The 26,410-nt window shown below is 34.0% G+C and overlaps 1 protein-coding gene across 3 annotated transcripts; it reads left to right on the forward strand.

The window, feature by feature from the left end:
• The first annotated feature begins 1,699 nt into the window (after positions 1-1,699).
• Positions 1,700-25,904, forward strand: LOC100371125 (multidrug and toxin extrusion protein 1-like). 3 transcript variants are annotated; one of them, XM_085500798.1, is made up of 16 exons: positions 1,700-1,818; positions 10,753-10,906; positions 11,227-11,328; positions 12,648-12,716; positions 14,311-14,459; positions 15,455-15,497; positions 16,321-16,463; positions 17,170-17,267; positions 17,366-17,479; positions 20,164-20,231; positions 20,716-20,824; positions 21,337-21,412; positions 21,944-22,013; positions 22,757-22,889; positions 24,009-24,103; positions 25,137-25,904. In XM_085500798.1, exons 2-16 carry the CDS (start codon positions 10,775-10,777, stop codon positions 25,572-25,574), a joined length of 1,839 nt encoding a protein of 612 aa, XP_085356924.1. In that variant the 5' UTR covers positions 1,700-1,818; positions 10,753-10,774; the 3' UTR covers positions 25,575-25,904. The 3 variants fall into 3 exon arrangements, with proteins under 3 accessions (XP_085356924.1, XP_085356923.1, XP_085356925.1); XM_085500797.1 differs by lacking the exon at positions 1,700-1,818 and adding an exon at positions 6,098-6,399; XM_085500799.1 differs by lacking the exons at positions 1,700-1,818; positions 24,009-24,103; positions 25,137-25,904 and adding an exon at positions 6,098-6,399 and having other exon boundaries at positions 22,665-22,786.
• Positions 25,905-26,410: the final 506 nt, after the last annotated feature.

Below are 26,410 nucleotides of genomic sequence, written 5' to 3' on the forward strand. Positions count from 1 at the left end.
GTCATTGGTGACGGACGCTGCAAAGAAGGTTGGGCTCCACATCAATGAAGCAAAAACAGAATATATGGTCTTCAATCATCATTAAATCAAATTGATTTATTTTTAATATTTATTCTGGTTTTACTGTCCAGCATCTATACATTTCATTGGTTTCGCTGTAAGTTCTGCTTCCACTGTTCCGCTAATTGTAGGCAACTTTTGTTTTGTTCGTTTTTTTTTCACTGACTGGGTCTATTTTGTGACGTCTTGAATACCCACGCTTGACTATGTTTTGACAGTATTTTTTTTAAATATTTGACAACTGTCAGTTCGAAACAAAGAAGCAACTGTTATTACTATTATGTGGTTCTGACCCCCCACAGACCAGTACCATGACAACCATTCTCGTTTGATACTATGAAGTCTTGCTATTGCCGAAGAGTGTCGCGAACCTTTCATACAAATCACGCAAAACTGTCACGTATGGTGTACAATTAATGTTACTAATATTTAAATATATCAACTTAGTAATGTTACTGTTGATAATACCGTAAAAATATGTTATTATTTTTGTATATAATATTTGAAATATTATAAATTCAATAGATTAGCGTAACTTATTATAAGTTGTAGTGTCATTGTCTTTGAATTTAGTTTAGCACAGATAACAAACACGCATACACACGCACACATACAGTGTTTTGGCGTTGCGTAGATCCTTATCAAACCAGAAGCGACATGGCACGGTGCTTTAAGTAACATATACCTCCTCGACTCGAATGTAACAGTGTTACCCTGTGGCATTTAAACCACGTGACTGAAGAGTGATGACACCACAATGCTTCTAGGTAATTAAATATGCGAGCGAATCATTCAAGCAGATAGTTCAGAATTCACGTGTTGATTTATTCAAGTCTATTCAATAGTCGTTCTTTATAGCTGCCCTTGCGAGACTGGCACAAGTGGGACAATATATAGTCGCTACTAATTATAAACGTATCAAAAGCCGAAACCCATGTGAAAACTTGCTTGCAGTTTATAGTGTTAAGCAGTCGTGTATATGTGCAGAGCCAAATGAACGTACGACGGAACTTGTTGGCACACCGTACATCCCTTCACATAGGCTGGAAGAAAGTGGAGTTCGACACCCGTGTTCCAAGACGTTCAGGTAATACTTGTTCGCATTTGACGAGGCGTAATTGTTGAACGATGAAAAAGTCTCAATCATCTTATTACGCAGAGTATTATATAGTATATTAGCATACATCTTCACCTGGCTTAGTCTGGATATATCATGCCATCGTGTATCACCAGGTTTCTGGTGTTCATCTTGATGAATGGCAAGTGTACACATTTTAGGTAGCAGAAGCCTTGGGTGTCGATGGTAGAGACGGCGATGAAATGTGATTGAACGAAGCATTGAGCATGATGATTAGGAATTGCCTTATACGTATACACATTATATTTAGTAACGGTTATATAGAGATGTACGCAAACCCCCTAAGTTAAAATAGTCCTTAGGTGGTACCGATACACCCACGTCTCGTTATGCATGTATACCTATATGAATATTCCGGGTCGGACTGGTTTGTACACATGTACGTTTCAAACACCCATGGCTCGAATTACAATCTCTCGGTTACGCATCGCTCCATTTATTTTCATGTGTATGTAGTAACAGCCATGTGTCGTAACCGCTTTGTGCAACATTGACAACTTCCATTAATCCATTGGTAGTAAACTCGTAAAATCTAGCTATTAACTATTAATGGCTTGTCATCATTAACGCTTCACCATTGGGTCTTCTAGAGGTAGGACTGTACTGGAATGTGCACGTTGGTGAGTTGATACTCTAGTCTTAAGACCTGCATTTATAATTAGCGCAGGTATTTGCCATGCTACGTTATATCCAATTTCCATTGGCGTTTATTTTTGCCGATTCTCAAAAGGTTATGTAGTATGGATAACTTTGCGTCGGTGTTTATTATTTTCACAGTATCACTGTGGTATTTTCTTGCTCTGTATAGGTATGTACTGTAAACGCATTAATTATTCACTGTGTTTTTAATTTCGCTAATTTCAGTGTTAATTAGAATTCGCTAAATTGTGAACATGTGAAATAATAATAAAACTCATTGTTTCCCTGCTAATATCGTGAACCCAGAGAAATTGCACAAACTATCATAGTAGGGAAATTAAATGTTAGTGAAAATAAATGGTTTTACAGTACATTTCTGAATCACGTTAATTGCACGGGGACTTAAAGTTACTCGTAGCAGATGTACTTGCGGAATTCATCAAACTGATAATATTTTGTGCATCAGATGACGCATACCACGTTTTAGTTCCGAATATCCATCATCGTATAAAAAAATCATGGTTTGTAACAGAAAATTGTGAGCAATTTCAAAACTATAACACTTTGGGTGGAGAATAATAACAAACACCAAGAAATGTCATCAAATGAACAATGCTGAGAAGATAGTGTCCCACCACATGATGCATACAGGCATGAAACCATTACGGCGTAGGGTTTACTTTCTCATGAATATTCATAATAAATTAGCATATGCAGATACTAGTATACATCGCAAAGTGATGCGGCTTTAAATATGTAACACTCACTTGTAATTCTTGGATGCTTTATATTGCCGAAGCCCATAAACCCTTTAACACAACTTTTACGTAACTTCTTTACAACTTACTTTTATTAGACATGAACACTATTTCCATGTATAGGACAAAGTAACCTCCGTCAACAGACTCCAATCGATCAAAAATTAGGACAGGATTTCGTTTCAGACCATATTTCATAGCTGGATAAACATTCTGACAGAAAAAGTTTACATTTGTCTTTTTAAACGATGTTGTATATGTCATTGCTGTGTTAGGGGCGACGTCAAAAGATCGATGTCGGATAAAAAACTTAATTCCTTTAGTTTTTTTTCCAAACCCCCCTACCCCCCACTGAAACTTAATTGATAAATATTGGTCATGGCGTCAGACTACATTCACCATTAAATACAAATTGATAATCGGACAGTAGTATTGCATAGCAGTTGGTTGTTGGGTAGGTGTAAAAAGAGTTTACAAATGCACCTCATTTGACGCACAGATTTACACTCAAACCAAACCATTTTTCTTTTCCTTTTCGGTTATTTCTGTCCATGATTGGATAGAACTACAAATACTCCAAGATTTTTTTGACTTCATTAAAAAATAAAATCGTTTTTGTAGGATGGAAACTTTTTGAGGTCAAAACCCCCCACCCCAAAACTAAAGGAAATAAGTTTTTTATCCGACATCGATCTTTTGACGTCGTCCCTTAGCATAACCATATTTAGCTTGAGTGGTATCAACGAAATATCAGATGTATGCATATTAATGAGGCCGTATGACCCTTCTCCCTAACAAGTCCACCCGGGCATGGAGGCAAAAAATAAAAACAAAATTCCATATTAAACTTGCGATACCATTTCCAAATGAGACGTGTGGTCTTGTTTCAAACCCTCGTACCGGTAATATTCTAATGAGACCTGACGTCTTGTTTCAAAAACATGTAATATGCTGATGAATCCTGTAGTCTTGTTTCAAACCCTCGTGAAATCGTGGAGCGGAAAATCCGTATTGACTTTCGTGTAGTTGAAAACAATGGTCGCCATCTTGATCTAAAACTTGTTTTCTTATATTCGTCGTACACGGGTATATTACTCATGCATTGAAAGTTTTGCACGTCAAACATTTAAAAAAAAAACTGATTTACAAGTAATAAGAAAAAATGAAAATGAAAATGCTGAGAATAAAGATTGTGAAGATACTTAGATGCATCATCTCATTACATACTGTATCTACAAACAGACAAAACTGCTGACCATTCATGCAATACTAGTAGTTTGGTGTATAATAATTTAGGCCGATTTCCATAGTTACGCCCGAGTTAAATAATTAAAATAATATACCGTGGATCGTGCATTAACCACGAGTGAAAAAAAAATGAGTATTTTACGATAGTTCGATCCGCTATAAGCGATTTGATTGGACATTGTGCACATAATTGTGACATCGATGGCAATCGCAATGACTTACTGTTGAATATGTATTTGAATAATATATTAAAGGAAGGTAGTCGTCGCGCCACGCATGCACGAGACATATGTGTCTCATATGTCTCACCGTCGGTATTCAGTGCAAGTCGCGCCCAGGTCAAACCTCATCCTTGTGATTTCCATTTGAAGAGCGTATTGGATTGTGGGGAAATCAATGTTTATCAACACAAATATCGCATATGCGCAGCGCGACGACCACTGCGCTTCAAATACAGTATATGTGAGTATAATGCAATTTCACACATTTACAAAAAAGCATTTCGATTTACAGTTGCATACACGGGCTTCATCATTTCTAGTATGGGGGTGACAGCGGATACACTTACCAAAATATGTTCCTGAGTTTGTAAATTTATTGTATGAAAGCAACCAACAAAGTACATAATAACGCTGATGTAATGTCATTCAACTGTGAAATGACGTAACCAACTGAAAACGTCTTCTATTTTCTATTGACGCCACTCGTAAATACACATAAATAGTTGTCGCATATGACTTATTTACCACTTCCGTGTCACTGAGAATGTTCTAGAACCGTACTGTGTCTGGGTGGAATATTCTAGATTTTTTAAGAAACTGATTGAATAGGTAATAGAACACTGTAGGAGGCAATAGAAGGTAATGGAACATCCTAGAAATTTGTAGTAAGTGCCAGACTCATTATGTATGCCGATGTAATGGTCTATTTATAGACAGTGGAGGTATATATAGGGGAGTTGTTCAGCACTGAGTTCAGATCGGAGATCTCGTTGAATTGTATTGAAGTTTAAATATCTAGTCATTGGAGTAGTGGAGTTTTACCGCGTTATTGTACTTGATGTTTGTGGAGTATAATAATACCAGTACCAGTTGAAACCTCATCTGTTGGCTCCGTGTTCGTATTTTATCATCGCCGCCAGGGAAGTCTTTTTGTTACTGTTGCCATTTTGGTATTTGAACCATCACACTTGTACTATATCAATTACGGTACTATTACGTTGCGTGTGACAATAGTACTCAATTATCCAAATCTAAAACTGCACCATACATTAGATAAATAAATTACAGGATAAAGTAGACAAAACGCGCCACCCCACAGTAACATTTTCAGTGAAGCAAAGCAGGAGGCGGATGCAGAAAAAAACAGCTACCTCCGCAATGTGATGCAATGAAAGTGACTAAATCCGGTAGTCAGTTGAGCAAATGGTCCAATTTGTGGTACAGTCGTTGTGATTGGCAAATACTTCGCCCGCTCTAGAATCATTGACCTGGTTGGGTCCAAGTCTGTGCCTATACTAACATAATTATCTGGAAATTGAAGAAGTCAAAATAAACACACCTTATTTACATATACCAAATATGTAATAGTGCTGGGATTCGGGCACGTAACATTCATTGCTATTGCAAGTATACACTGCCAATATTACTAGTCACACTCGAAATACCCATTTTGTTTTGTCGCCATTTGGTAATGTACATGTGCAGTTGAATGTCACCGACTGGTTTTACTTCATGTCTCTTTCGTACGGTGTCCAGCCGCATGCAAACATATGGGATATTTTATGGTAGGAATTTTTTCATACACTCTTTAATAATAATATTTGAAATAACAATAACAGCGTTAGCTCGTCTTCATATTACAGCTAGGGACAGAAATATTTCATCTCATCTTATCTATAATATTTTAAAAAAGTCTTGGATTGTGTTCTTTCCAACAACATGTATTTATTTACGCGAGACCCGCGAGCACGACATTGACTTAGAACTGTACATCAACACAATTAAATTTTAACAAAGATCAACAGTAATTATGATACGTAAATATTCCAAATAATAATATATAATATTGTCGTAATAAAAATATTATACTCATATAACAAAGTGAATATAATAATCAAAAAAGACAAATAAATCTAAAAGCGTACTTTCTTATCTTCAGTTGAACTCTTTAAAAACGAAAGTATAAAAAATATCCTATTGAGGGCAGTTTATCAAAGGCTGCGTCGCAGTATAGGAATGTACTCTCTATTTTGTTGGTGGTGTTCGTGAAAGTGGTACAGTTATTTTGGATTATACAGCAGATTGTCATGATTATACATTGAAGACACAACTTTACAATATCGAGAAAGATTTTGTGATACTGTACCCTGGGGATTGATCGCGACAGACGAGTATTACACGATGGGAATCAGGGTCAAGGTCAAATGATTTGTGACAATTCACTGGTACAACTCTGGCTCTGGAATAAGTCGTGAAGCAAGGACACTATTATTGTGTAGTAATAATGGACAAAGACCACCATCGCCTCCATATTGTTGAGAATTGCAGTTTTGTTGTGAGTCAATTATACGTAAAATCATGGAGGTATTAAAAGAGATCCAGTTTAATACCCCTGTGATTTTTGATAATTTATTTAACCATGGAGCTAAAAAAAGAAGAGTAAATTTATTTTAATCCTACTTTAATCTTTTAATCCTATTTTGGTTTGTTTTGACCTAGTTATTCTTCTCTACACCCTAGCCGTTCACCTCAGTGTTTGTCGGCATGGATGTGTAGAGGGAAAGAGGGAGGGAACTTGTTATGATTCGAAATGTGGCCATGACGAAGTCATCGCTCTCGAAGTTTTCGAACCTCAAGACGAAAACAGAAATGTAAGCAACATGAAAAATAGACTACTTTTTGCCAAGATGTGAGGAGTTTCGCCGTTTTCGATACACGTATACAAAAGTCACCGATAAACACACGTGTTGTTTTCGTTTTTTTTTTATTATTAATTTCTGGTCTTTTAATGAACAAGTCAATTGTTTATAAATTGTTCGCCGCCATTTTCGACTACCTGTTGTTTAGACTTGCTTGTCGGGAATCCAATATTGACGTCCGGTAATCTCCCGACCCGTTAAGTATTACTAAGTGGGCAAATAGTCGACAGTAGTCATGGTAACATCAATGGTAATTCACTCTCTCTTTTCTTACCTCCAGAATTTAATTGTTTACTATTTACTCAGAAACACTTAGCACATTCCATAGAGGAACAGTATACCAGTAATGGTTCCAAAAGAAAAAAAATATGACAAAAAAGCATAGAACAGGCTGCTTGGGCTTTGTTATCATTAGGGAAATTTATGTACATTTTAAGTATACAAAAAATATAGTTTAATATATTTGTATAATTTGTGTATACAAATTGTACAATCAAATATTTTTATTTTGTTTTAATGTACAATTTTTGTATACATAAAATGTACAGCATTTCTAAGAAGTATACTTTTTGTACAGATTTTGTAAACAATCACTATACTATTATGATGCTCAATTTGGTAAGGGTGAAGAAGCTTTTATTTTTTTTACTGTCAAAAGTTCTAGTCAACGCGAACAGTTCTTTGAAATGGTTTAATTTATATTGATGACATTCCATTAAAAAAAATGAAATTCATTCAGAATATGAATAATAATTTTTGCTCAAAGATTTATGATTTGGCCAATTCTTAAATTAATATTGAAGACAATTTAACTCTAATCTTGTCATGTTTTATACTTTAAATTATGTGCATATTTGGCAGAGACTTATTCATCAATCTGCCAAGTTTCATCGATATCTGCTGCAGAATTTCTGAGAAAATGTTAGAGACGTCACAGACGGAAAATTGAAATAAGAATTAATAGTCCGCCTTTCAGGCTGCACCTGAAATGAGGACTAAAAATGTATATTTATCATGATTGTAATGACCACAGCTTTATGCCCTTCACTGTATAAAATTAAATTCAGTTTCTTTGCCAGGGATTGATTTTTCATATAGCCGCTGTCTTTGCTGTTTATAAATAGGACAAGACATAATAAGTGGAAGTCATCTTTCAATTCCACAATGGTTGCAAAATCAAATCTGCTGAATTTGTTCATGTATTCAAAATATCTGTAGCTTATAAATTTAATCTAGTCGACTGAATGTTTTGTATTTTTCTTGTCTCTAATTTCTGTTTTCAAGTATATAACCTAACCCTTACCTTAATCCTCAATTAAATTAATTGGCTAAATATTAAAATCTAAAATCCCTAGGGATTGCCTTTCAGTATTGTGTTTCTTCGAACTAAATTCCTTGAAATCCAATGATCGACATACTAGTTTCTGAAAAGTATAATTTTAAAATAGATATTTTTCAAACTGACATCCTGGTTCATGATGATAAAGGTGGGCATTCGTCACTTGTCTTATAACTCCCATTTATGTCAAGTTACGTAAAATAACGTGTGATAAGGGAAACACTTGTAAAACTTATACTGACCCTCTTAAAAGCATGTTACTTTATAAAGTTTCCTTGTTGACACAGTTTAAATGCTTGCTGATGACCTGAAACGAGGCAATTGTTTGGCAGTCAACTGCCATCGTCAATGATCATTAACAATGGTTAACCATAATCAATCTACCATGTACAACTATGGCAAATCACGGTCGATCATGGTCGACCTCAACTAGTTTTAATAATGTGCGTGTATGGAAAATATGGGCAGAAACTAGGTTGGGTGCTCAATTGAAATAAAATGTGATGTTTTATATATTTAATTCATCACTCATAAAGGGAAGTATGAACTTACTTAGAATGTTTCATAAGGAGCGTTGTGTTTGATAGTCATTATTGAACACAGTTATGCATCAGTCAACATAACGCAATTGTCTATAGTTAACTATGGTAGTTAACGATAGTTGGTCAAGATTTGGGTCATTCACTTAACCCAAGAATAGTTACAAAAGCCCAATTCTTTGAAAAAAATAAATAAATAAACAATTTTGTAACACTTTTAAAACAAAACAACTTGATAATTTTTTGCTCTTGTTTAAAAGGTTGAACAACTATAAACACCAAATATTTTCATATATTTTGTCAACAATTTTGATTACTGTAAAATACTTTATTTTCACTGGAATACATTTTCGCTGAAAAGACTTTTCGGGTGTTTTGTATGGAATTTATTTTCACTGATTTTTGACGAGTTTAATGTAAAATGCAAAAGATATATTCGCTGGATTTTATTTTCACTGAATCATTCTTTCAGTGAAAATAGCGAAAATTAATATCAAGCGAAAATAAAGTATTTTACAGTAGTACTTCTGAGAAATGAAAAATTAGGCTCGTTTTGTGAAATTAACAAAGAAATTACTTCAACTATTTGGCAGGAAATATGATGCTGTTCAAATAGGGTAATAGGAAGTGTTTGAACAACTGTGTTATAATAATGTTTATTGACTTTAAACAAACCAAGAAATACTTTGAGATATTTAAGAGGATACTGCAAAGTATGCACGAAGGCAGTACTGTGATTGTATTAGCTGATGCATAAAAAAGGTCAATTCCACCTTGTACTGCCCTGAGTGCGGTATAACCTTATTATTATACATCTTTCTCATGCTTCACCACCATTTTTAAGCCCCTTTTATGCTGTTGTAGTATGTTCAGCTGTTCACAAATTCCCAAACTGTTTTTGTCTTAATCTGACAACAGGCAAAAAAACAGATTAAATTGGATTGTGAGTGCACCCAACTTGACCCAAGGTATAGAATTCAACACTGCAATGGTGGAATTGTAGAATATCCAGCTAAAAATAATTAATCGCTTCATTAGATATTTGTATGGGATATGGGCTAAAATAAAAACATTTGTTAACAGAAATAAGATTGTGCACTGGGAATGAAGACATTTACACTGCTGATCATAAGAACCAGATACTAGTATTGTAAAATTTACTCACCAAGATCTATTATTAGAAAGTGCAGTAACCCAATATGTTTCAAATTTTTCCTCCAAATTTAGCTCAGATCAATCACTACTGTGAAACCATTTATTTTCACTGACATTTAATTTCACTATTATGATGTTTTGAGCATAATAACTGTCTTTCATGAATTTGTCACAGAAACAATGAGTTTATTATTAATTTACATGTTCACGTAGATTTAATTTAGTGGATTTTAATTATCAGAGAAAATAGCGAAACCCAATGAATAATTAATGAATTTACAGTATTTGGCAACTTTATGCAATTCATATTATAATATTCTATAAGGAATTCTGAGATTATTACAGGATATGTAGTATTTATTGAGAAATATTAAAATGACCTTTATATTGTTCTTATTTTTTTGCACCAAATTTGTATTAAATATTTATATCTAAACGCATAGAACCAGGAACAGCCACTGGTGGCACTGTATAAAATCAAAACCTATTAAGGCTTGCCAATGCTAACCCTGACAAACATTGTAGAGAGTGCAGACCAGTTTAGTATGATAGAAAGGCTGTACATTTTTCAAATAACCACAATAGAGAGAGTAAAGACCAAATATATATGATTCTGGCATTTCATAATAAATGCTTTCTATTAATAATTGCACTATAAAATAATATTCATGAGATATGTCTACGTCAGAACCTCTGTAAAGTTATTGAATTTGTTTTATGCAACGTAACGTAAACCTCATTGATGGTGCTGAATGTTGTGTTTGTATTCGAAGCCCACACGTAAGCGACACTACCAGATATATACATCAACTACATCAAGCCACACCAACCCAGCGATTGCAAAAGATTTGTACACACTCCCACCGTGTCATACGCTGTAACAAATCTGGTTTCTCCATAACACTGGATTCTCAATGGGCAAGGTTGTAATAGTTATGCTATGTTTATTTTTGCAGTTGCGCATTTGAAAGCAAGACAATGAATGGTGTAAACACATCTGAGCAGAGTGAAGTACATCAAGGTGGTAACCATGGTAACTGCTGTAGCCATGGTAATTATCACTCCTGGAAAACTGAAATTATCCAATTATTTAAGCTAGGCTGGCCTACAGTAAGTATAGCTGTAATGTTCTTAAAGAATAATTATGAGACAGTTTATCTGAGGGAAAGGACTGGTTTGTTTATTTAACCAACTGATGACTGAACCCTGGTTTCTAGGTGCTACTGAGCATGCCCACATAATTATTCACAAGACAAGACTAGGTCTAAGGTCACAATAATACAAAGTAATACAAAGTAAAATAATACAAAGTAAAATACTACAATAGCTATATTTTTTGGACAATTCAGAATTATTTGCATTTATTCATCCTTTTTTGTTTTTTTTTACTATCAGTGATAACAATGATGACAACTTGCTATTTCTTTCAGGTTCTATTTACACTTGCCACTGGCGCTCTGGCCACGATTAACCTGATGTTTTGTGGTCGAGTGGATAAAGAAACTCTGGCTGGTGCTGCATTAGGTTTATCAGTGAGTTTTGTGTAGTATTAATTGTTGGCTATGAATGCTTTGAATGAATTATGCTGAATTATGCTTTCAATAATTATACAGCATGGTTATATGTCTTATACGTCATTTATATTTTCTATAACTTTTAATCATTATACCATTTTGTTCTGTTAGTTGTACATGTACTGTAGACTACTTTATTTTAGCTGAAAAGATTTTTTGAGTGTTTTTTATGGAATTTATTTTTGCTGATTTTTGACAAGTTGAATGTAAAAAAAGGGGACAAATGCATATTCACTGGATTTTATTTTTACTGAATCATTCCTTCAGCGAAAATTAATTCATTTTACAGTACTTAAGTAATATCTCTGCTGGTTATTGCGATCATGTTCTTTTGAATGTTTCTTAAAAAAAAACACTGCATGCATTTTTAAAACCACTGTGGTTTTTTAAAATCACAGCAAAACATTCTTTAGGCTATATGAAATTAGTGTTTTGGAATTATCGGTACTCAAATTGTGTGCCATACATCAGGGGATGTAACTTTCAAATTTCACCAGCATTACCAGAAAGTTACCAACACTGCATTATAGCACAGTGGTTGTCGCGCAGCGCGTGTTCGAATTTCATGTAAATAAACAATGTATTTTACATGTGTTGTATACGTTGCTATGAGTCCCATATCGAACAGGATACGGCGTGACGACTGTCGCCCTTTAAAGTTTATTTTCACATAATTCCACCAAAGTTAGCAAACAGTCGCTTTATTTAGCACTAGACAGTGACAATAATTTAGTCAGTGTTTCTTTGGTTATAATTTTCATCAAGAGTTGTGTAGTCAGATTTATATCAGAATGGGAATCTAAAAAAAATTGCATTATAATAATTTTAATTGAAGCAGACTGTGAAAGTATTTTTACCAGACCTCTGGGTATTTAATTTTTACCAGCTCGACTTGAAAGTTATCCATCTTGGGCAGTAAATTTAATCATTGATATAATGCAGATCTATTGTAGATGTGATTCAAATTCAGTAAATACACTCTGCAATATATCAGGAAATCTATAATCTGGCATCATCACACACATATATTCGTTTGAGTTTAAAGCGAGGTGAGGGGGGTGTCACCTGCGAATGTGTCAGATGGCCATAGCGTGTCATTGTTTACAAACAAGCATCTACCAATGAGCCTTTGTGTTTTTAGCGTGTGTTGTTATCGTCGCTTGGGATTCAATCCCCACGTGTGCGCGCAGGTGACAACCCTCCTGCTTTAATATCACTTGGAATGTCTGGGCATTATATGATAATTAGTGAATGTAGTTTTGATACTTGCATTTCAGTTCAGTAATGTTACTGGGGTTTGTGTTGCACATGGTTTTGGATCAGCTTGCGATACTCTGTTTTCTCAGGTAAGTTGTAATTATTAACTGAATGATCTTCACACTATTAACTCGAATGGTATGTGTGTGATATAATTATATATAATCTCCCAGTGTTTCTAATGAGTGTGATGTCATCACAGACTACTGGCTCCCCGTATAGTGTCTATATGAGGAGTTGCGAGTCCAAGATGACATCACAAGAGTGAGGATTCCCGAGAGGATTATTTTAATTATTATATACATACGTCCTGCTCATCTGAATTTACGTTCGAGTGCATTGTAGAGCAAAGGTATTGTCTGAGACGTGAAGTGTCAAGGACAATACTGTAGGGTACACTGAACTAGAACGTAAATTCTAGTATTTTGTGTGTTACCTTATTCTTATATGCCTTTTCTGGACTAAAACGATAAAAAAACAGAACATTCTAAATTTGCATTTGTACAGTGTTGGGTTTGCGCCTGACTACCACTGGAGCAAGGCTTAATTAGGCTTCACCATCCTGCACACTGCTTGTAGTCAGCTGTTTCAGTCTCACTCAGAGTTTCTACATTGTATGTATTCGGACATGATGGTCAGGATAACTGTCACTTAGAACTTTATTGTTCTATTGTAGAACTTTTGAAGATTTTCATTTATATAAAAGGACAAGTGGTTATATGTCCACAAATTCTGTCAAGGCGGCAGTATAATCCCGGCTGCTAATCTGTAACGTTGATTGCATCTTTTGGTCGTTACTACATGTTGTAATACTTTCTGAAGATATTCGTAACGTGACTTCACGAATACATTTGCTAGACAGTTTTTATAGTTGTTATGAAGACATAATAGAGTGGTTATGACCTATCTCATGGTTCGATCACGTAAGAAACGAGTGCTCAAAATTAACATCAGTGAAGTACGCATATATTATGCAAATTTTTATCTCACTGACAGCACCTAATGGCAAACTATTTCTGAATGCAAAAACTTTATTTTAGCTGACTTCTTTCCATCGTCTTAAAAAAATAATGTACACTAATTAGGTTATTAACAAAATACTGGAATTTAGGTTCTCGTTCATTGTATGCTTTGGCACTACAATTATTTGCTTTGTGTTTTCATTGATCAGATGGAGTGGTCACGGTTTAAACAGAGTACAATAACAAACATTTTTGTAGTGCTCAGCACTGTAGGTAGACTGGCACAGTCTGGGCGATTTATTTCTTTTTAAATTAAATAAAAAATTAACGAAATGGAGGTGTTAACGCAAAATCCCCTGTAACGCGAAATCATGTGGTGGTTTCGCTTTCACTCCACCTTTCGCAAAACTATTTTTTCCATTTTTTTTTTAAAAATCACCACAGCTGGGCCAGTCTACACCCTAGGTGTATAATATAAATATTCTGAAGTGTTTGCAAGTGAAATATGTGACGTGGACCTTTTTTGGCATGTGTGATTTTCTTCCAGGATTTAGCATGTACAAACTGCCAATGTCTGATTGTGAATAAGGGAAACCTGCTTATAGACATCTAATATGTATTGTTATTGATAACTGTTTATTTCAGCTTTAACACATCACCTTTTGTGGAGAACTTCAGCAGGACATGTGTTAGTATAATACATTTGTCTTTGTCTTTGTAGACCTTTGGCAGTGAAAATAAGAAGTATGTTGGAGTTGTACTGCAAAGAAGTTTACTTATTATGGGTATTGGATGTATATTAATCTGGGTGCTTTATGTTAATGTGGAATATATATTGATTGGTTTTCAAATTGATAGGGAAGTAGCCAGGTTAGTATGTTGGTAGTGTACTCCGAAGAATTTTACTTATTGTTGGTGTTCCTTGTTAATTATTACCGTAGTTGTCCAAGTATAAACCCCTCCGGGAAACTGGCAATTTGGGTGGAAAATGGGGGGGGGGGCTTATAAACAAATAAAAGTTAAAACTTCTCCCAAGCAGGGGGTTATAATCGGATAACTGACTTGTAAATTTATGTGGGGGGGGGGAGTATACTCGAGCAGGGGTTTATACTCGAACAACTACGGTATTAGTCGCTGTTTGGACGAATTTCGAAAATGGAAACCTATAAAGATTTACACACATATGTGCACAACCTCATTCAAGATGTCTAAATGGCAGCTATTTTAAGTTAAAAATGCATTAAAACAAAACATTTCTGGCATTCTGGAACCAGATCTCATCCTGCATGGACAGATTTCATACATAAATATGAAATGGCTGACTGATGACTAGTTTGCTTAAAAAATGCTGTTTTGGAACCATATTTTTGACATGCCTATTTGAAATCATACTTTACACATGCAAGTACATCTTGTTACCCACATTGATGTATGCATAAATTTCAAGTTGTCTGATTCTTTTCAGTCAGGGACTGTGACTTGATAATCAAGTGTCTTTTTGTCAATGTGGAATATTGATGTTGTTTTCAAATTGACAGAAAAATAGTTAAAATAGTTAAAGCGCAGTGATCGTCTCGCAGTGTGTGTTCGAATTTCATGTAAATAAACAATGTATTTTACATGCGTTGTATACGACACTATGAGTCCCATATCGAACAGGACGCGGCGCGACGACTACTGCCCTTTAACTGGTACAATCAAATATTGATAGCAATGAAAGCAATCAAAAAAACAAAATGATATAACATACAATCATACATCTAAATTTAAAAATCCATTGATATTCAGAAAAATTCATTTATTATTTGTATGGTTTGATAATATCAGTTTAATTTTAAAGTGTGTTTTTGATCTTTCTCTTGCAGAGGTGCTACAACTTATGTTCATGTATTTATGACTGGAGTTCCTGTAAGTATGTTTGTATTTTTCACATAATGGAACTTCAAATCCATATAAGTTACTTAATATTAGATTACTATGAGCACATCATTTTATTTGTGCATATTCATTCTGTAATAATCTCATTGATACTTGACTTGTCTGTTGTTGACTCGTCTGACTTTGTTTCGTAGAGGGACTGTGTTTTGTAGAAACTTACAGGTTTCGTTTGTCATTGGAACGCTCTTTTTCCGATTTTTTTTCCATGCCATTTTTTAAAATAAACTTGGTCAATACAAAATAAATGAACAGTAATATATAGTAGAGAAAAGCGATGCGATGAACTATCAGTAACTAGTGAGTGCATCCGGTCATTTGACCGGACGTGTACATGCGATGTTTCTTTGCGGGATTATGCTAATTACAAATGTTATTGTTTTGGCTCAGAGGGGCTTAGCTGAAGTGTACATTCTCAGGATTTCCGTTACTTGTAAAAAAATTTTATTTTTTAAAAAGTCGTTTTTTCTTGAAATAAAAACATAATTTAAGAAAAAAACAAGGTCCTATGGCTGCCTATAGGTATAAGTCATCGTTTAATAAAAGAAAAATCACCACGAATGTCTACTACATCCTTAAACACCAGCAATTATAAATTGCTATGAATATTGATAAAATAGTATGTGTTTCCATTTTCCTTTTCTGAATTGTTTGATCATTTTTGCCTTGTTTCTATCTTTGTACATAGAATATATGACCATTGCATCATGTTTTACATATTATTGCCGTAGGATAATTAATATATGGCTTATAATGGACACCAATATGGCTGTCTGACTGATTACTTTCATTTTAGGGATTACTTCTTTTCCTGCTGTTATCCAAGTACCTATTAACTCAGAGCATTGTAATATCAGTTATGCTAATTACCATTGTATGTGTAATACTGGGCATTCCTATTCACTATGTATTGATATTAGTGCTTGATTTGGGCATTAGGTATGTATACTGAAAATATGTGTGTGCAGGAATGAAATGTTTAATAAAATCTGTGAGATTTAATGATGTATATTGGTATCTGCAGTTAAACCTATGTATACTTGATCTTGCATCATAGTAAATCAATAAACATAATTCGCCCAGTACCCATGCAGGTCAATTAAAAGATCGGGAGCAAACATAACATATACTTCAATATAGTTTTGATGTTAAACTTTCCATTTTGAACCCGATTAATAGCCATCTGAGGTGATGTTTCATTATACTATGGGTATAACCAAATAGGTAGCTATAGATGTAGCTGTTGTACAAATCAGATTCACAATTAATGACTGACTGGTGGCCATATTGCTTCAATGAATGCTCTTTCAGAGACATGGCTTTATCAATCATATTCAAACTTCACAAATACATCATGTACATGATGTGATTCATTTGTTTTGTGATAAGTTATTCGCGAGGGCTGAATGAAAACCATTTTCAAAGTCAAAATACATCAAAATCACACACAGCTTTTCACACAGTCTGGAACCAGTTTAAATCAAACTTCACATGTATACAAGACATCATGTCAAGTTCTGATACATAATGGCTGCATGGCTAGTTTCAGTTTTGTTTATATTTTTACATGACGGCTATGCCATACGTTATACATCTAAAGCATATTCATCTAAAGCTCACAATGTTTCAACATATCTCATTTCAGTGGCGCTGCTTTGGCTCACTCATTGGTGTGGTGGCTCATTTCTATCACATTATTTGTTTATATAAAAATCAGAAAATTACACAAATCAACATGGGCAGGTAAGGATATAATGTGTTTATTTAAATTTACGGATTTCTTGTACCTCATGAAGTCAATCCATATTCCATTTCTTGGTCTGTCATTACTATTTCTATAGGTTGGTCTTACGAGTGTCTTAATGATTGGGATGTTTATGTGAAGATATCCTTAGCTGGAATTTTGATGATTGCATCTGAGTGGTGGGCCTTTGAAGTTGGTACTTTTCTAATGGGTAAGTCCTTCCTATTTCAGGACCTATATGTACAAGTCGGGACCTATATGTACATGTGATATGAAATACTTTACAGGTTATTCTGTGACTTATTATCATAATATTCTGATGTTAATTTTACTTATCATTATGATAATAAATCCATTACATATTTTTGGGAGAGTTTGTGAAATGTTTTTTTTTCTCGTGTTGTTGCATGGGAAAGCGATCCCATATAAATTTATCACTTCACTTGCGTATCACTCAACACCAAAGCCTGTGTGTACATTTTCCACAATCAAACATTTCAATGGTTACAGAGAAGAGTTCATGGCATTTTATGATGCTGTGTTCGTCAAATTCAAATGATATAAATGTATATATTTTAATTAATTTGTCTAGTACAGTGCAATTAATGACACTAGTCTGAAATTGATAATTACTTGTAGTAATTAATGATCATTTTAAATTTCATTGTGATAAGAAAATGTTGTTAAAATCAGTTAGATGATGACCACAAGAAACTCTTAAGGTTTGGTAAGCAATTTTAGTTCTATTGCCATAAATTTTCCCAATTTTTCACAACAGTGTCTGTGATGTCATAATTTATCCATTTTTGGAGAATCAAGATGTTGGATTACACACTGATGATCAAAGGAATGAAAAGTGATATAAAAAATGTGAATTGCATTCTCCTACATTTGTTCAACTTTTTAGTCTCCATTCGGACACAGTCCGAAAACGGGGACTTATGGATTGGCCTCTGTGCGTTAGTGTGTCCGTGCTTGGACCTATATATTTAACATGCCTGGACTGATTACATTCAAACATACATACATCGTACATAATATTATACATAGACACATCAATTTGTTCCATGAGTTGACTCAAGTAGGCCGAATGGCGGCCATTTTTATGACATTATGGTATGGGACCTTGATGCACGTCATTTTGTATTTCACGTTGGATTCAAAACGGATTCAAGACTGGCAGCCATTTTGTTTTAATGATTGCAGTTTTAGTGCCATATTTCTGCCATGCTTTGACTGATTTTGTTCAAATTTTATATATTCATTATAGATCATGTCATAGATATATATACAGATATATTGGTTTGACTATCTGATTCAAAATGACTAAATGGCGGTTATTTTTGTGCTAACAACCAAGTATTTCTGGCATTCCGGAACATATTATTTTTCAAATCGGATTCAAAATGACAGACTGGTGGCCATTTTGTTTTAATGAATGCAGTTCTAGAGCTGTATCTCTAACATGATTTGACGGTTATGTTCAAATTTTATATATTCATTATACATCTCCCAATACAGACAAGTACTCATTTGATGGTCTGATACAAGATGACAGAATGTCAATCATTTCAATGTTAGAAAAAATCATCATAATAAAACATCTGTTTCAGCTTCTGGATCTATATCTCAGCCATGTTCATGTTCCAACTATATTACTATAAACAAAACTATATATCTTAAGTTTGATAACTAACCGGGACTGTGCCATGCATGGCTTGTTAGTCCCCGTTCAGACGCAGTCCGAAAACGGGGACTTATGTTTTGACCTCCGTGTGTCCGTGCGTGCGTGCGTGCATCCGGACCTGTATCTTAGAAATGCCTGGACCAATCACAATCAAACCTCACACATACATCATACATGATAGTATACATATGCACGTCAATTTGTTTCACGATCTGATTGAAGATGGCTGAATGGCGGCCATTTTTGTGCTAAAAATCATCAAAACAAGCATTTCTCAGCTGTTAACAGATGGATTTTGTTCAAAGTTGGTATATACATTAGACATTATAGGACCTTGATGCACATCATTTTGTTTTACGATCTGATTCAAGATGGCCGAATGGCGGCCATTTTTGTTCTAAAAAATCATCAAAATCAAGCATTTCTCGGCTGTTTACAGATGGATTTTCTTCAAACTTGGTATATACATTAGACATTATGGTACCTTGATGCAAATAATTTTGTTTTTCAGATAAGATTAAAAACGGCCGACTGGCGGCCATTTTGTTTTAATGAATGTGGTTCTTGTGCCATATCTCTGACTTGCTTTCACTGATTATGTTCAAATTTTAAATATTCATTATACATCATGTCATAGATAGACAGATATATTGGTTTGACGATCCTATTCAAAATGGCCAAATGGTGGCCATTTTTGTGCTAAAAAATCATCTATTATCAAGCATTTATGGATGAATTCCGTTCAAACTTGGTACATATGTTAGACATTACAGGTTCCTGATGCACATCATTTATTTTTCAGATCGGATTCAAAATGGCTGTCTGGCGGCCATTTTGTTTTAATGATTGGGCTTCTTGAGCCATATCTCTTAAATGCTTTGACAGATTATATTCAAATTTTATATATTCGTTATACATCATGTTATATATATACATGTATTCAAAATGGCTGATTTTGAATGCTGTTCCAGAGCAATATCTCTCAATAAGTACTTTTTTGACGATCAGATACAAATGTCAATCATTTTAATGTTAAAAAATCATATTCCTGACATGGTTATATTCCAGCTATATTACTATATAAACAAAACTATATATCTTAAATTTGATAACTAACGAGGACTGTGCCATGCATGGCTTGTTTATCTAGGATCATTATGTTGTTAGCCCAGACTTCCCTTTTAACTAATTGTTTCATTTTAATACAGGCACAGTAGGTGACACTGAACTAGCAGCACAGGGAGCGGTATTTGGTCTGGCATATTTCTTTTATACTGTAAGTTTATGACATATCACATGACCATGGTGCTTATCATTCACAGTTTGACATTTAGTGTGAAATATTGTTGCTGATAGGGTACTGTTAACATTCTAGTTAGAGTAAACATCATAATTTTGTGTGTTCAAACACAATACATCATTACAAATCATGTTGTGGTACTATTATGATTATAGTAATACAAGAAAACAGACTAAATAAAAATTATACATGGTGCCCCTGTCACCCAGGGTCCAGATAGGTGGTCGAATTTCTAGAGTAGACACAATTTAAGATTTGGTATTCCACATACTTCATGAGTTTTACATAATTTAATCAGCCAGTGTGTAGCTTTTCTGAAAATGTCACTATACTATACATACATATTATTAATTATATCAACTTATTTTTGTGAATTAAATTGCTTTCACATTGTATGTCTTTGCATAACAAGCAAAATATGTTTGTACTGCAAATGTCAATGTATTAATTGTAATTTTAGATACCATTAGGATACAGTGAAGCAATCTCCATAAGGGTTGGAAATACTCTTGGTGCTAATGAACCACACAAAGCTAGAAGGGTTGCAATAGTTGGTGTTATATCCATGAGTAAGTTTGCGATACTATAGTCTGTCGTAATTTAACATGGGACATTGTTCTCATGTAAGATAATAAAAATACTGCGAATTATGTACAATAACTTAGTACAATGATTGTATATGGACTGACACAATAATTTAATGAGTGATAAAAGCTTTCGTTCAGTGATGACACTATCTATTTCCATCATATGCTTTTGGACTTCTGTCTCCCATTTAAACTAAGTGTTTGAATGTGATGTTGATTGCTTGAAATATTTACAACGTAGATAAAACGTTTTACAGAACAGTCAATTCTATTTGGTGCCAAATGTATAATAATATATTATAAATATCATAAAAGTTTTTTTTTTAAATTATGTCATTTGATTTTGATCTTGTCATGAAACTTCCTCCATGTACAACCATATTTGTTGAGACAACCAAAGCTAGGGTACTGGTTAATCACGTCTACATGTTCTCATCTAATAGTGGATGAGATGGTACATGATATAGTAATAATAATTTGTCATTAATCTTTAGTCATCAGCTCAGTATTATTTGCCATTATTATCATTGCAAGCAGGGATGTCATTGGTCTTTTATACACAAGTGAAAGGTGAGTTCATACTTTATACAATAGATGAGTTTTGAGTTGCCAGGTTGCTACATTAAATTATGAGTGATGGAAGATAGGATAGGGTGGAGCTTCAGTGGGAGTGGAGGTTCAGTAGTCAGTTGGTTTGTACCCAGACATTTGTGTTACCATTTTTTTCTTAGTTTGATTCCTTTGCTGTTGCTCCATAGAGATTTATCACAATGGACAGACTAATACAAAGATACAATAATAGATAATACATGATAACATAACTAAATGTTTGTATGAACAAAAATATGTTTCTTATATTTTGTAAACATTCAAAGGCAATCTACATGCATCTAACATGTAATCATTACAAAATTGAAACTTTATTTTTTTAATATCTGCCTGAAACTAACTGCATATTACTGATGTTTATTAATGCTGCTACCCATTTTCGAGATAGGCATTTAGCAACGATTAATGTTCGACTTAATATGGCTGAGAATAAAAACAAATCTATGTTCACAATACTGAATTTGTTCTATAAATTCTTTTGCATCTTTGCAGAGAGGTGGTTGTTATGATTGCTCAAGTAGCTCCATTGATGGCAGTCTACCAGATATTTGATGCTATAGGTGTAAGTATCACGTTAGTTTACAGTATTTAAATGTTCTAATCATGCGGGAAATCGTATCTTGCTTGAATTTTGTAATGTGTAACAAATGGTATGTTCATTCTTGGAATTGTATGCGGATCTGGCACATGCGCAGATATCATTGTCAACAGTTGTTTCTGTATTCTATGTCAGTTTATTTGTAGTTTTTATTTGTAGTAATTTTGATCTTTCATATGGGTGATTGTCATCGCATCTGCGTCAACTTTTTACCTTTTCAACTTCTTGAAAACTACAAGCTTGATTGCTTTGATACTTGGCGTATGTTGGTGATGTACCTTGGGTAGATATCACTTAGCTTTGGTTATTTCGTGACAATATCGTTAATTATCTAATTTTTATGAATATTGTTTTGTATATTTTGGTAAAAAATTATATTTTTGACTTGTTAAAAACCGCAAATCTGATTGATTTGATATTATGCACATAGATACTACAGGTGAACCTTACTCAGATTTGTTCATTTTGTGATGATATATTCAATTCTTTGAAATCAATTTCAATTGAAATCTGCATTGCAGAGCTATCTCAGCCGAGTGGCTGTTTGTCAAACTTGGTTGAAAGTTCAGCATCAGTGAAGCAATTGTAATCATAGATATCTTTGTTCAATTTCAGGTATCCTAAACTGGTAAATATAGAATAATCTTTGGTACTCACAAATTATCTGATCATAACACACATTTCAGAATTTTTTTTTTGTAATGTAGATGGCATCATTGGGAGCTTTACAAGGATGTGGACTTCAGAAAGTTATTGCTATTGTTAATTGTGTTCTGTATTACATTGTGTGTTTGCCCATTATGTTTGTACTGGTATTGGTATATCATATGGGAATATTAGGTGAGTGTTGTTATTTTGAGAGAATATATACAGACATTAGAAGAATATTATGATATTAATATTCATATGTTTACGAAATTACTCCCTTTTATAAAATATTCCAAAATACCCAATTCCACCAATAAAGGATGGTAGTTGTCGCGCCACGCATGTGCAAGATCTTGGACTCATATGAACAAAGATGGCGACTTTGACTGTTGGGCGAACCAAAGAGTACAGACTGAGACGTTACCAGGCTTTAATTAGATATTTTGTAGATGATTGGAAAGTATCCAAGTCCAATTGGAATTAGTCCAAGTCACGCCTAGGTCAAACCTCATACTTGCAATTTCCATTAGAAGAGCGCATTGGATTGTGGGAAAATCAATGTTTATCAACACAAACGTTGCACATGCCTGGTGCGACGACCACCGACATTTATATATTTCACCAGCCTCATTATTAGTAAGAGTAATGTTTGATATTTGTTTGTGTCTTCAAAATATGTTTGCTTTATACTGACTAGCTATATCAGCATTTGTATGATATGTTGGTGTGTTGGAGAGACACATTCATTATAATTGAATTACAGTTGTACCTCTACCATACTGGCCATTAAAGTTATAATGAACAATCTCTAATATACTAGTCTGTGTGAGAGGGTCATATTTTATAGTAATATTAACCAATCACAGTGGCATTTCCAGTATACCTCATTTGAGAGGTACATACATTATAATGACCAAACAGAGTAACACCTTTATTATACTGTATTGTTTCGGAGATACTTGCAATATAGAGCTATATTGGCCAATCAGAGTGTATCTCTGTTATTCTGGTCCGTCTACGAGGTACGTACATTATAGCCATAATGTTGCACCTTCAATATGCTGGTCAGTTTTAAAGTCAAATACGTCATTGTTATAACGGCCATTCAGATTGATATTTCTGTTACAGTGGTTCATTTGAACGATACATACATTATAGTAATATTGGACAATCATATTTACATCATTGTTGCACTGGTTCAAATGATAGATACAAACATCGTAGTTTAATGACCATTTGTCTACCGAGACTATACCATGGAATTTGAAACCTGACTGATATCATTGTTTTACTATTTGATGTGTTTCTTAGGAGTGTGGATTCCTCTGGTAATCGTCTTAGTTTGTAAGGGACTGCTTCTTGTATTTGTTGTATTCCGGCTGAATTGGCAGAAGCAAGCAGATAAGGTATGGGAGTAAAGTGTTTGTTTATATTCACAAAATATTATATTTAGCTCTAGAAATTCAGGTTGATTCTGTTGATAAAATCAACATTTAAATATATCAGCATTACGATATACCTTGCATACTATTTTATTTGGTGCGTAAGAGTAACCTATTTTGTAATTGTGTTATATGACATCATATCAATGTGTCAGAAGTTCTGTGGTTGGGGTTGTTCAAAATGGCAGAATAAACATGTCAATATTTTTTATGTTTCACATGCTCCTTATTGAGTGGATCACAGTATGCCAGCACAGTGTGTTTACATTCTTTTTAGCTCTGCTGTCGACTTTGTCGAGTGGAGCTTATCATATGAGTGATTGTTCGTTGTCGTCTGTCGTCAGTGTTAATGTTTTACTTTTTCGACTTCTTCTTGAAAACTACAAGCCTGAATGCTTTGATACTTGGTGTATATGTACCTTGGGTAGACCTCTCTTAGATTTGTTCATTTCATGATGATATCTTTAATTCTCTAATTTTGGTTAATATTTTTGTCATTTTTGGTAAAAAGTGACATTTTCGACTTCTTGTTAAAAAGTCCAATTGTTTTGATATTACATATATAGGTACTACATGTGGACTACTCCCAAATTTGTTCATTTTGTGATGATATCTTCAATTCTCTAATTTTAGTGAATATTTTTGTAATTTTTGGTAAAAAGTTATATTTTCGACTTCTTGTTGAAAACCGCAAGTCTGATTGCTCTTATATTACATATATAGGTACTACATGTGGACCTCTTTCAGATTTGTTAATTTTGTAGTGATATCTTCAATTACTTAATTTTAATGATTATTTTTGTCATTTTTGGTGAAAAGTGATATTTTTGAATTCTTGTTGAAAACAGCAAGTTCTGTTGCTTTGATACTATACATATTCTTCATTTTCTAATGATATCATCTGTTCTTTAATTGAAATGTACATTGCCAACAGCAGAGCTATCTCAGCCGACAGGCTGCTTGTCATATAACCTCTGTTATTGTTGTGTTTTTTCAGGCACAAGAAAGAGCCAATGTTAATAGAGATAATACATCTGATAGTGTGCCACAATTTGTGGGTGTTAACATGGACCAGATAAAGATTGAGCACAAAAATTCATATACACAGACTGGTCTTCCAACAAGCGCAGAAGTTACCATAGTACCTTCAGATAACTACTCTAGTAATAACGGCAGAAATTCGACCTATAGCTTTGTAGAACAGAATATGGAACAAACTAATCAACCGTCTTTGAAGACACTTATATGGCGACGGATATTTACATTGCTATTTGCATTAACACTATTAGGAATAAGTGTGGCTGTTCAGTTTCTGGTTGTCATTCCTCCAATCAGTGATCCTATAAATAATTGCTTTTCTGCAAATATGACTGACTCCATGTATAATATCAGTATTATTAATGGTACTAATATATGCAATGATACACTTACATAATTAGCTATAAAGCTTTATTTGTACCCTCAAATTCAAGTGATTTAATTTTTTGAAATCATGAAAATAAGGAAAACAGTACTTAGTGATTTTTTAAAAATATATCTGGGGAGTGTCTAAGTTTTTTTAATGAAGGTAAATGGTAAATTGAGGCGTTCATATGCACATGTTCACTGTCGAATTTTAACTTGACATTGTATTATGTAAAATTACTGTAATGTAGTAATCTGAGATATATTTAAGCTTTTGTTGAGATTTTTTTTATATCACAAGTATCAGATTATTGTATAATTCACTAAGTATACTTTGTATAAAACAATATTTTAAAGAAAATTGCGTGTTTTGTGTAAGACGTGAGTTGGGGCACAGCAAGAACCACCCCATAATTTAATCTAGAACTCTTTGTTGAATCATGGACGTCTCTAGTTGAATATACCTGGACACCACTAATGATAATTTTCAAGTTAGATTTATTTTTATTGGCGACATATAGGAATCGAACCCTGTATCTTTTAGATAAGTTGGGGAGGTCGCTCTACTGACTTAGTTAAGTTGGTGATTTTTAAAGGCATGCAGTGAATGACACGTGACAAATAAATGCGTGTATAAACTGTGTCACGTCATGTACATCCGCGTATTTTTGTTTCACTCGCATTGCATTGTTTATCTACACTGAAACGGGCACATAACGTGTGGGCTGAATGTAAAGCGAGCAGTTCATTCATGTGTGTATGTGTTCGGTGCAAGTAAGGGACCCCGCCCCTCAATGTTTCTGGCTTTAGAATCGCCTCTGGTTATGTTGTAATTGTTATATAGAATTCATCATGTAAATCTGATTG

Source organism: Saccoglossus kowalevskii, chromosome 6 (assembly GCF_978046115.1).
Source record: "Saccoglossus kowalevskii chromosome 6, keSacKowa6.1, whole genome shotgun sequence".
Lineage (NCBI taxonomy): Eukaryota > Metazoa > Hemichordata > Enteropneusta > Harrimaniidae > Saccoglossus > Saccoglossus kowalevskii.